The following is a 13,060-nucleotide window of genomic DNA, read 5'->3' on the forward strand; positions in this document are numbered from 1 at the left end:
GGAGTTGTTCGCTTCCCATGTCAATATTTTCATACCCATACTGCAGAAGTTCCATTCCCACCGTTCTCTCTCTATATATATACATATGTGCTTGTGTATCCCAGAAGCCTGTCTTATTCACTGACTCAGCTATTCCATTGTAATTGAAGACATTGTCCTCTCCTCTGTCATTCGTTCTCTCGTATGCAAGTCAACATGCCCTCATGGCTGGGTTGAATAGACTTTGAAAACTATTTTGTATTTCTGTAGGACACAGCAGCTTGATCTATGCACAGTAGACGTTGGGTAGGTTATAGTCTATTGTGACGATACTTGTTTTCTTTCAGGGACAGGGTTGTAAGCTACACTCTGGGTCGCAGACTTCCTACAGACCATGTCAGTGGCCAGCTGCAGTTCCGATTTGAGATAACTTCATCCATCCATCCAGGTAATTCTCAGTCTTAACCCATATCTCTTTTTTCTTTTTTTTTCTTTTTTTTTTTTGTTTTTGTTTTGTTTTGCGTGTTTTCTCCTCAGAAATCTGAATTCATTCCTGGCTGCTCTGGGACTTTAGGTACAGTCATGAGCAAAGGAAAGTGCATAAAGTCCCCTGTCACAGGATGCATCGTGAGTCACAACTTCTTCCCTGTTTCCCCTTAGCTTAGAGCTACTGGAGTGTTATATCCCCCTGTTCTTGGCTGCTTCAGGTACTCTGCTACATCATGGGGAGAGAAGAGGTGGAAAACTAAAGTCTCATTTGCTTCTCTTATCGCCTGTCCTGGGGAGGTGCTAGATGGGCTGTTATTTGTAGTCATCTGCATTGGAGCACTTCATAAGTAAAAATGGAGAATGTAATAGCAGAGATGATTGGAAACTTTCTCATTTTGATTATTTTTAATGAAAAAATAAACCAAAAAATACTCAGTGTTCCCCTCCTTCCCTCCCTTTTGGTTTGGTTTAGATTGACATTCTCTTGTAGTTATTAGAAAGTCACTGTCATGATGCTGTAAGTTTGAACCTTGGTTTTCATGTCAGTGTCTCAGCAGTGTTACTCAGGGACTCTTTGCCTCTGTGTGGTAGCGTCCTCTTAGGTACACTTTGTCAAGCCAGCAGCAGCTGCATTAGTATTTGGAAACTGTGAACTTCCCCTTGCTGGAAAACCCTGACTTCTGTCTTTTTACTATTTGGATGGCATGAAAGAGCCTAGGTTATCTGGCATCTGGGATGTGGCAGTACAGATGAGGATCACATCAAAGAATGTTTTGGGGAAAGTGTATGCCTTTCAGGGGTGTGAAAAACAGTTTTTTAAGTTATCTGTTGTGGAGTCCTGTCAGCTTCAGCATGACAAGAAAAATGTCATTAAAACCTCAGGGAAGACTTCCTTGTCATTCCCACGATATTCCTTTCAATGCCAGTTTGGGTCAAAGAGGAGTTCCAAGAAGGTGTTACCTTGAGGTTATGTTGCAGGGACGCAGGGTGCTGCATACAGGTTACCACTATGGGTAAGCCCTGTTAAACCCACTGTACAAACACTGCCTAGCCAAAAAAAAAAAAAAAATTGGCATTTTTTTGATAGTTGCTCAGGTGCCCAGACATTTCACACTGTCATTTATGCTTTTAAGTTTCTCAGATTGCTGTGGACGCCTATGCCCTCACAGCCAAACCTCTGGTTCAGTCAACACTTCTTGTTGAAGGAGTAAGTAATTTCTTTTCCTGTCTCATACAGATGACGAAGAGGTCTCCATTAGTGCAGATCCTGAGCCAGCTGACCTCCAGGAAAGCCCTGTGAACAACCCCACAGAAGAAAGCCTCGGTGAGCCTCCATGCATCAACACAGTGACCTCAGAAAGTACAGCTCCAGAACAGCTAAATGGATACAGTGTGAACAGTGTTGATAGCCCAGGGGCTGTCAAACCACCTGGGGAAGTCAACCAGAACAGCTTAAATGAAGAGCTAGCAGGAGATGGGGAGGTTGATGCGGTGCCAGTTCCTGAGCCCTTGGAATCCATCCCAGGAGAAGTGCTGCCGACTTTGAGTGCTACGGACCTCACGGAGCAGCTGGCTCTGCTGGCTTGCATGTCTCCTCCTGAGACTGAAGTTAGGGAAAATAACAAAGTCAATTCTGGTACTCAGGGAGAAGGTGGTGTCTTGACCAGCATAGAAACGTTAGATATTGATGAGGTGAGTGCAGATGTGCATGCTGGCAAGGACCTAGAGAAGAGTCAGGAAGAAGAAGGGGCTTCAGCCCAGGAGGAGGAAGACAACAGGCTGCAACTGAGGACCACAGCAAAGAGGAAAAACAGGCCGTGCTCCCTGCCTGTGTCTGAACTTGAAACAGTCATAGCTTCAGCTTGTGGTGAGCCAGAGACCCCTCGCACACACTACATACGGATCCACAACCTGCTCCACAGCCTGCCCTCAGCCCAGATGAGCAGTGATGGGGAAGACGAGCAAGATGGTGGCAATGGTGGGGAGAATGATGAGGAGTCTACAGTCAAGGAGGCACTGGAGAAGGAGGTGGTCAGTGAGAGCAAGACAGTGGCAGCAGAGCCTGCTCTGGAAAATGAGGCTGAAGAGAACTTCAGCCAGAGCACGGTGCCTCCTGGGACCTTGGATGAGCAACTCTCTGACTTAAATGATGGGCTGTTGGATGGGGAACACCCCAGGACAGGAAGCGAGAGCGAGTCGAGCTCCAGGCCCAACGGTGACAATGAATGTGAGGCGTGCGACACCTCTTGCTACAGCCCCTCCTGCTACAGCACTTCCTGCTACAGTACCTCCTGCTACAGCACTTCTTGCTACAGCACCTCCTGTTATGACAGTAACAATCGCTTCTCCAGCCATACCCGCTTTTCCTCCGTCGACAGTGCAAAGATTTCTGAGAGCACGGTCTTTTCCTCACAGGATGATGATGATGATGAGAACAGTGCTTTTGAGTCAGTGCCAGATTCAGTACAGAGCCCTGAGCTGGACAGGGAGCAAGTGGATGGCTCCTCCCAGTGGCCAGATGAACTAGTAGCTCATGGTGGGAACCCACAAAGAGCCACAGAGAGTCTAGACACCCCAGTAGCAGGTCCAAGCAGCAGAAGAGAAGGTTAGATCCTGAGAATCGATGCGCTGAGCAACCCTGATTATCTGGATGTCGCAGAAGGCATCAGATAATCGGGGTTTCAGATAGCTCACGGTTTATTTCGTACAAATTTGGGGGCTGTGAGCTGGGCCAGATATCAGGGAGGGTTGGATAATTGAGCCTGTTCTGAAAAATCCCAGCAAAACCGAATAAATCAGATCGGGATCTGTATATATGGATTCCTGTAGATACACGTGCATCATTATAAAATCAAGATTAGCTACTGTAGTTATGTGGCAGATCAGCATTATCACATCCACCAACTCATTCCTTATTTCCTGGGATTGTTCCATTTCACATATCTGATGTGCTGCCATGTCTCTGATAGTCAGTGAGAGGAACAGCTTGTGCTTGTCAAAGGGCAGATATGCTGATTTACACCAGCTAAAGAGCTGGACCAGTTTCTGTATATGATTAGTAGCCGTGCACAGTCATAAGCGTGGAGAAATGCAAATATTTGTCTCTTACAAACCCAGTTCTCTAGCCCTGTTTGTTCCAGTTCCCCAGGTATCAAACAACTCCACCTCAGATTTCACAGACCATAGGCCAACTCAATGGAGATTATTTTTTTGCTTAGGTACTTTGAAAATGGAATTATATTGAACAAAATTCTCATCTCCTTATCCTTCTTTAGAGATAAAGCATACTAAAGAAAGTATTTTTTAACCTTTATAATTTAGGTACTGTTTTTTCCCAATCCATCCAAACCATTACGTTAAATTCCTCCCTTTGGTAACTCATTTTATGTCTTATGGAGTTGCATGAAGAGTGGGTTTGATCACTCATCTTTTCTTCAGCTAGTGTGTCATTTTTCTCCAGCTGAAGAAGTAAAGGCCTCAGCAGCAGCTAAGGAGTATGCAGCAAGGTCAAGAGGTAGTCTTTGCATCTCCAAATCCGAAGTCATCTGTCCCCAACTATAAGTGACACCAAATTAAAATGGCAGCAGAAGGATAGCGTACTTAGGAGTCACTGGGAAACCCCAACTGAAGCATCCTTCTACCCTTTCCTTCTCTATTGCCAATTTATTTACCCCCACTTTCCACTGCCACAGACCCTACCCCAGCAGAAAGAAAGGTGTAAGGGTGGCTTTACACACTGGACTGTGTAAAGATTTTGTCAACAGTTGAGCCTAGGCAATTATTCGCTCTGCAGAGCAGAATCCAGCCCAAAGAATTAAATTCTCAGAAGTACACAGAGGTATAGAACCCAATTTCCTTCCTTCCAGACAAGGGTCTTTGTGTGTGGACAGCATTTATGTGCAAGTATACCTAAGGGGGCATGAGCGCGTGTGTGTGTGTGCGTGACCATGCTTACAGACATGATGGTTATTTCAGACTGTGTGTATTTTTGAGAGGGGATGTGGGGGGAGAGGGTGTCTTCTGCATATGGATTCAGTACAGCTCCAAGATTGTGCCCCTTGAGCCTGTATAAAGGGCACTGCAGTGCTAATGGTGGCTTTGCTTTGATTAACTGAGAGAGAGAGTATGTCTGAAGGGCAGCCTGGCTCTTAGCACTCTTGATACCACCGGGGGTGCTTCAGGAAATGTGCACGTTGCATCGTGATTTGGCAGCTCTTACAAATACAGTAGATGTGGTCACCTCCATCCGCTCCAGGTGACTGATACTACCATGCTTCCACTGGCTTGGCGTAACTATCTTGACTAGGGGAGAGTCAATTATGGTGAGGTAAGTAAAGAAACGCAGATGGATGATGTGGTAGTTGGTGCTACAACACCTATAGTAACAGCGTAGTTTTCAAGGCTATGAGAGATGGACTTTTAGCACTGAGTAATAACTTACATAACTCTGCTGTCTGTTCAAAACACGCAGCAGAGGCAACTGGGAGATACGCCTATACACAAGTGTTTAATGAAGACATTTAACAGGCCATACGGTATCATCAGAGCACCTAGAAGAGGGAGTATTTTTGTCTAAGCAATTTTTCTCGCTTCTGGATGGTGTGAGGTTTTTTTACAGTTTTATACAAAATTGGCTTCTGCCTTCGAGCTGTCAGTTGTTTAAAGAAAAAAATATTTTTTGGTAATTTTTTTTTACATCTGATAGCTATATGTTTGGACTTTTTACAAAAGGTTATTGTAGGCTATTAAGATTCTGACATTAAAGACAGCTAAACCAGCCAGCACACAATGAGTTTGGCTTAGCTGAATGGTTCTGGTGATGCTGGAAATGCTAAATGTATTTTTTCCTTAAGCTGCATCTTTCTGATGCATGTAAATGTTATATTTATGCAATTCAGATTGTATCTGGATTAACAGGCCCACCAGGAGCTGAAGGTTATAGTGAAAAACTGTTACCACACAATATGAAAACGTGTCTGTTAGTAGGATAAATAGCCCTGGTTTCTAAGATTTTGAGGACAGACCAAGAAGGGATCTTAATTCTAGAACCTGCGAAGTTTTAATGTGCAGGTTCCTTGTTCTCACAGTTAAGTCTAAGATAAGGAATGCTTTCTCATCCCTACTATAACTTCTTAGTTTCTTAAAGGATTCTGTAAGCATTGACTGGATCTGTAGTTATTCATTCCTTTCAACAGAACATGACTTTGGACATTTGCTTAGATTTAACTTATTTCATATTTGGCTATATAGACATATGTACAATGTTAGAGTTTAAAAACTTCTTCTGCACTGTCTACTGTGTGTCCCTCTATCTTCTTCTTTCCCTCTTCTGTATCTCAGGTCTTCCTTCTTTATCTCGGATCCTGACTATGTCTCACTGTCTTTTGTCTCCTCTTCTACCACTTCTACCACCTGTCTCCTCCCTGTTTCTGGTCCTTCTCTCATTCTTCCTCCTTCCACTCAAGATAGATTCTTTGAATTTTGAAAAATACCTATAGAAGGGGATGACCTTCTGCTTTGTGGGGACTGCAAAATCCTGCCCTTCCAGTCCACTTACACAGCCATTGATCTTTTGGAAAAGCATGGAAAGATCCAAGGCAGCTTTTAGCCTCGTATTTCACTGCTGGGATGAATTAAAAGTTGGAACCAGGATTTTGCATTTTCCTGCCAGTTTCTGCAGAAGCTTGAGTTTGGTTGTACGTGCACAGTATTTCTCAGAGATCAAGCCTGATTCTTCTCTCGCTTACACTTGTGTGTCTATGAGTCCAGAATCTGGCCCATAATAGTTTAGCATTGACTCAAATGTGAGATCAGAGCCTTGACTGCATTATTTTAATAATTCTTTGGCATATGTGTTGTTATTAAAATAGTGCTTGAAAGTAGGAATAACCAGAGCTGCTCGTACACCAGGCTAACCTATTTAAAAAATAATCACTTGTTTTACAGTAGCACATTTTTTGAACCACATTGTAAAAACCGTGAATGACTGTCAATGTCTTGAATATCTTGTCCGTAGGTGATTGTCCTTTACTCCATAATTCTCAGCCAGTCAGCCAACTTCCTTCTCTGAGGCCTGACCATCATCACTACCCAACTATCGATGAGCCTCTTCCACCAAGTAAGCTTTAGTTTTTTAATTTATTGCGTTTTTCAGCTTTTCCTGTTAACTCAAACAGTGTAGAGGTCAGTATGTCTTTCTAAATAACCCCATCTGCTCTGTATATACATTCTCCAGGATCCAAGCAATATGCCCTTTTGTTTCCCTTATTTGATCCGGACTTCAAGTGTTGTCGTGTTATTTTGGACAAGCTCCATAAACTCGATCTGCCTTGGTCAGTCTTCTTCCTTAGCTACCATGAAATGAAAATAGTAATATTTCCCTGTTTCCAGTCAGTGTGTTTAGACTCAGATGAGTGGGTGTCTGTCAGATGTTCCAGAAGCCTTCCTATAAAGCTTTCTGGGTGGTGTATCAGCAAAGTACTCTGATTTTTCTATAACATTTCTATAACCAGCTTCAAAGATGGTTTGAGGTGGTTGTTCCTGTGGTCTGTCAGCTCTGCTTGCAGGTCCAGCAGAAACCCTTCCACAGTCAGGATGCTCCTGGGACAGACAGATCCAAATCTCAGCAAAACCAGCAGAAGCTGGGAAAAGGCAGCTCATGTAGAGTGGTCTCGTTGTCCTGTCTTTGGATTTGATAATCAGTGAATTTTATGTTCATTTTGGACTTTAATGGTGTCTGCAGGTGCATTGGATAGAAGTGAGACGGTCTTGAGTAGCGTGATCAGTTAGCAGGCTGATAATATGGGATTGTTACCACCGAACCAACTGCTGGAGATGTTTTCACTTGTCTTTGTAGCCTTTCCCTTGTGTATTCCTGGATTACCCCACTTTTTGCATTGGCGTTAAGAGCCCAGCAGAGCGCACTCTATGCCCTGCAACGTGCTGCTGGTCACCTTTCAACTTCAGCACAGGATTTAACAACCTAAAATGCGCAGCGCCTCAGAAGAACAGCCAGGCATATAAACAGAGCACTCTATTTTCTTCCAAGCACAATAAGGGGACACACTTACTTGGCCTGTGGTGTCCTAGACAAATAATTCATCATTTACCAACCACGCTGTCGGTATTCCCTAAGCCAAAAATAGCCGCAATGTTGGCGTCAGCTGCACAGTAGCATGAATGATTCAAATGCCTTTAGCCCAATGAAGTCTTAGTAGAGTCCCACTGTGGCTTGCTAGTGAATGATGAAATGGGAACAGTTACCTCTGTAACAGGCAAATACTGCTCTTCCTTCCACTCTTACCTCAACACCCCGCAAATAGGGCATATTCCCCATTAGGTGACCTAATGATAGGACACGGATGCCACCTCAGGTAAACAAAACATACTGTGAATCTGTTCCATGTTCTTCCATCACCAACTGAATACATTTTTCCTCTTCCTTAGAATTATCCTTAAAAGGCAAGTATTTCTACCATTGGTTTTCACAATTGCTTTCACAACAGGGTTTAAGGCCATGAAATGCATGTGTGATAATACAGTACAATCCCTCTGTAGGATTTTATTTTAGCATTTGCATATAACGTAATTTTAACAATAAAGGCTGACATTGTGGGCTTAAATATATTGGCCTTAATAGGAACAGACTGTACTAAGTTAATTTGGAGGGCAAAAATGTTGAATTGGATAATACCACCTAGAAAGCCTGTTTCCAAAAATTCTTCATGAAATTTTAAGGACACTTCAAAATTAAAACTATAGCCTTAATCTATAAATGTTTCTTCTTCTAGCATTCGCTGTGACTGTCTCAGTGTCTTTAATGCCTCTTCATCCTAGATAAATAGATCTCCAATCATGTGAAAGAAAGAAACTTTATATTTTAAACTTGAGTTATATGAGCAAACCTGGCTTACTTCTCATATGGAACATTAGCTTCTGTCCATAAGTACAGCTGAAGATAGTTTGCCAGTGCTGCAAATTCAGTATTGACCGGTTTGACTTCGGTCATGGAGAATCATGGACAGTCTTCTTCTGTTTTGCACAGTTTTCTGAATAACTTTGTTTTGTGGTAACCCCACAACAGTTGGTCTCAGGGAGGAAATTTAATTTCAGACAGTGTTATTTCAGTAAGGTAGAACAGATGCATTACTGATGTAGGAATGCCATAATGACCAGTCTGAATGTTAAGGCCTATACAAGGTTGACAGAAGATTTGCAGAGTTTGTACAGCCTCGTGACAGCATTAATAGTCACCTCTTATTATGCATATGTTTGCCAGCACTGCTGGAAACCCTACAGAACTGAAGGCAAGAAAAATACATGTGCCCAGTTCAGAGCTGCTCTTTGCTGAAGGTGTGACTGAGCTCGGAAAGGGAAAGGCAGCGTATTTGCTTTGCCCTGCCAAGTTTATGGTCCTGCCAGAAAAAGTTGCATCTTCTGGTATAAACCAGAGCAGTTTCAGAGGCTGCTGCGAAATATGACTCAGCTGATGAAGAGGGATTACTGCAGAACAGAACCAGTACTGTCCCACCCCACCCAAGAGCTCCAGCATGCTCTTACTGTGAAGGTTAGTTAGGTGGAGGTTAGTCTCTGTTCTAGTCACAGAAAAACTGACAAAAGACCCGGAGGAGGTATGGCTGCTTCCTAGATCACCTGTGCCCCTGAAGTAGTGTGAAGGGACTTGAGCACAGCTCAGAAGCAGAGTTCTGTCTGTTAGTTCACCTGTCAGCCTGTTCGTCTCTCTGTGCAGGTACCCATCCATCTGTCCACAAATCTGGTATCATCTGCAGCTTCAGTGACGTGTGTGACTTACAGGTTGTCTTGTGGGAAGGCGGGAAGTGCACCTGCCACCTGTGTACAACAAAAGTATCGGCACCTGCCACCCTCTGACAGCCTTCCCAGGAGACCAAAATAAGTTATTTAGCTGATTAGGAATGCTGTTGTGAGGAGCAGTGCTGCTGCAGGTTTCTCAAAAGCCATGTGACACACAGTTCCTAATACTTTAGCATGCCGATGCAAGTGTCAGCCCATGGTTTCAGGTGTATATACCCGTAAAGCAATTAATAAAGTAGCGCTCCCAGACAGGTCTAGTTCATGTCTGTACATACTGCTGCTGACTGTCTCATACCTCCAATAGACATAGCCTTCCTGAAGTTGCAATTCAGTCTATGTGATCCTGACTTGATGTTTTCACTGTGACCTCCCAAGCTCTGGACAAGTTTCGTTGCTCCTAGATTTCTAAGTATTATGCTTCAGAAGTTGCATTTAATTAGAGACACTGCAACATAGCCTCTAGAGCACAGGGCTGGATTGTGAGAAGCCCTTGTTTGACTGTGTAATCGGGTAGTAGTATTCTCGCTAAGTGTCCATCAGCAGGCTTGATGATCAGACCAATATGACCAGTTGGTGTCTTCTGTAGGCTGTCTTAGGGTGTGGATTTACAGCATTTCCTACAAGCTTCTAATTATCCATCGACCCTTACTGTTCTCAACTTGTTACGTGTATACCACGATAGCAAGAGGTGAGGACTAGGGTTTGTCCCTTGCCAGACAACAGCAAGGAAAACTAAGATCTTCATGATGTTAAGGTACATCCTGTCACCTTTAATCTGGCCAAGATTATTTCCTTGAGGATATTGCAGATAATGCATAGCTCCAGAAGGACCATTCCCCACCCACGGTGGTGCGCCTGCCACCAGTGGCAGCGTGCTCAGCAAGACTCTGGCCTTCAGCCTGCCGTATGTGTCAGTCTCATTTCCTTCAATGTGCATCTGTTGTACTTGACGTGCTATTTTTCACTGTCTTATGTTTTAGACGACGTTTCCCCAAAGCTGTGATCTTGTTCTTGAAATAGCTACAACATCCTTGGGAAACTTTACCTGGTGGGAGGAAGAGAGAGTGCTCTTTAAAATTGCATAGTTGATGTTCGCTGTGAGAGACACTCTGTAGGCTTTGTGTCTATAAGGACTGAGGTACTTAGAGTCAGTTTTGAAGTAAATAACGTGTGTGCACATGTCTCTTGTTGTTTTGGAGTCTTAGAGAAAATTCCTCCAAGGACTTCCAGTGCCTGTCTTTTGAGGTTTGTGGAATTAATGTGTCAGGGACAGCCAGCCATAGACTTCAGAGAGCCTACACTTGGCTGGACCAACCCAGGTATGGGAACTGAGTTTAGCCAGGGTCAGCATTCAGGGGGTGGGAACTGTTCATAAAGCGTAGGTTTCCAGGTATAGCAAGAAGAGGTACACCTTCAGTCCTACTCTTAGAGAGTAGGAGATAAATAAAGTATGAAATCCAGCTGATCCGGAATTTGATCATAGAAAGCCATAGATGGAGCGGACTCATCAGGGAGGAGGGTATCACAGTAAGAATAAGAGAATACAAGGAAGTGTTTGCCCCCAAAGGTAATCACCATATGTACATTTGTGTGTGAATGTGAGTGAGGTTTGTATACAAACACGTGTAGGAAGTATGTGCATATATATACATAGATACGTCATCAGCTGACAGATCACCTAGAAATATGAAGCTAGCAAGCGTAATTTATATCACTACTCCATACATTCCAACCAATTTGATATGTGGCTTTGCTAGCTAACTCACTTCTGAATTTCTCCTGTTCCAAACACTTTTTTTTACCAACATTACCATTTTCCACAAGCCATTATATACCAAATTACTTTTAGCTTTCGGTCATGGGACAACATAAACATTAGCAGGAAACAATAATGATGGAAGGCTTAGTATTACGCTGCCAACTTTAGCCTAGCTGGCATTCATTAGAGCAATAGATTTATGATACTTATCTGTTTAGAGAGATTTCTAAGGATATGTCCAATCAGGCTGTGATCAGTTTTCAGGGGAGCCTTTAATTGCTGTATGGTATCCTTCGAAGCCACTTTATAAAAAAGAGAGAAATGAAACATGTTTTTTCTGAAACATAACAAAAAAGAAAACATGTCATTTGGCATATCAGCTCAGATGTAATCCTTTTCTACTAAGGGTCGCTTCTAAGTGGCTACCCCAACCTGCAATTAATGCAGCCAACTAGGATTACTAACTGTAAAATTATCCAGCCCTTTAAAAACTGTAGCCACTAAGTCACTCGTTTTTCATGGTCTATGGTAGTGAATTCCATAGGCTACCTATGTGCTGTGTGTGAAATGTTTATGTATATGCATATATCTGCATATAGACAAGCACATAGTATATATACACATTTGAATGTATACTTCAAATATATACACATAATATATATTGCACGCATGTAGACATATATATAGTATCTCTCATGTGTATATACCCTGTCTGTGTATACATGTGTGTGTGTGTATATACATCTCCCACATTTAGGCTTTCTGGAAGGCATCACACTGACAGCATCACCCTTTTTTTTTTTTTTTTTTTTTTCCCAACCCTAGATTGGGAAGCTCGGATAGACAGCCACGGGAGGGTATTCTACGTTGATCACGTCAACCGAACCACCACGTGGCAACGCCCCACAGCCGCAGCAACGCCAGATGGGATCCACAGGTCTGGATCCATCCAGCAAATGGAGCAGCTGAACCGGCGGTGAGTGTTGGCACCTTTATTCCCTTGAGATCTGCGCTCCCCTTTTTCCACGCTGCCCTGTAGCTTGCTTCCTTCCCCGGTGCATTGCATTGGCTTCCTAAGGATTTATCTTTACTCCTTGTTTCCTCCAAGTCCAATGTACATGTTCCTGTCCCCACCACGGTTCTCTTTCAGCCTGCTCGTGTGCCTGCTGTGGGTGTCCAGTACCCAAACTTGCCCTCATGAGAAGTGCCGTTGAGTGAAAGATGTTGCAAAACATTTCAAACAGCAAGAAGAGGCTTTTGGAAAACTTTTTTGCAATGTCTCCCAGAAGAGAAGGGAGTGTTCTTCCAAAAGATGGAGTCACTTTTGCTATTTAACTGTAAAAGCGGTATTGATGGGTCAGCATCTGGTGCTACAAAGGGTTCTGAGCTGGCTGTTCCCAGAACAGTGTTGCCATCTCAGCGTGGCGTTCTTGCTCACACTGATGAGGCCTGTTGAGAGGTCTGTCTCCTTTTCCAGGGCAGAGCGCTGCTAGAGCTGCTAGAGGACTGTACACATTTCTAGACGTAGGCAGAGCTGCGTAATGTTGCATTGAGCCCTGCAAATCTGTCAGTTCATTCTGAGCTGGCTGAGATATCTCTTAATGTGGCACATATTTTCCCTTTGTTTGACTAGTCCACACCTAGATTTGTTTATCATTTCCTTCTCTTGCTTGCTTTTCAGGCTGAATTTAAGAGGAAAGTGAAAAAATAGACAGTTGGTCAAAAAATCTTCCTTTTTTACTTCACAAAGTTCGGTTTTTTTGCAATTCCCTGCTTACTGTAATTATATGGCTTCTAGAAAAAGACAAGCAAAAGTGAAATTATATTCTAATTATAGCATGTAAAATGCCACAGAATTTTTTTGGTCTTTTTTTCTGTGCTAAGAGAAAGATCTCCAGCTGAGAGAAGGATGCAGAGTTTCAAAGTACTCAGAGTGCAGAATAGTTTGGGAGTTACTCTGTCTAAGGAGAACTGGGCCCTGAAGAACAACTGGAAAGTTAA

At 43.2% G+C, this 13,060-nt stretch overlaps 1 protein-coding gene across 2 annotated transcripts in view; it reads left to right on the top strand.

The window, feature by feature from the left end:
* HECW1 (HECT, C2 and WW domain containing E3 ubiquitin protein ligase 1) overlaps positions 1-13,060 on the top strand; it is a 262,858-nt gene that overhangs the window by 182,347 nt on the left and 67,451 nt on the right. For both annotated transcript variants that reach the window (XM_037384337.1, XM_037384336.1), the window contains 4 exons: positions 327-427; positions 1,706-3,073; positions 6,485-6,586; positions 11,885-12,035. In XM_037384337.1, the coding sequence (XP_037240234.1) occupies positions 327-427; positions 1,706-3,073; positions 6,485-6,586; positions 11,885-12,035 (1,722 nt within the window). The remainder of the gene's footprint in view (positions 1-326; positions 428-1,705; positions 3,074-6,484; positions 6,587-11,884; positions 12,036-13,060) is intronic.

The sequence above is a fragment of the Falco rusticolus genome, chromosome 4, assembly GCF_015220075.1.
Source record: "Falco rusticolus isolate bFalRus1 chromosome 4, bFalRus1.pri, whole genome shotgun sequence".
NCBI classification, from domain to species: domain Eukaryota; kingdom Metazoa; phylum Chordata; class Aves; order Falconiformes; family Falconidae; genus Falco; species Falco rusticolus.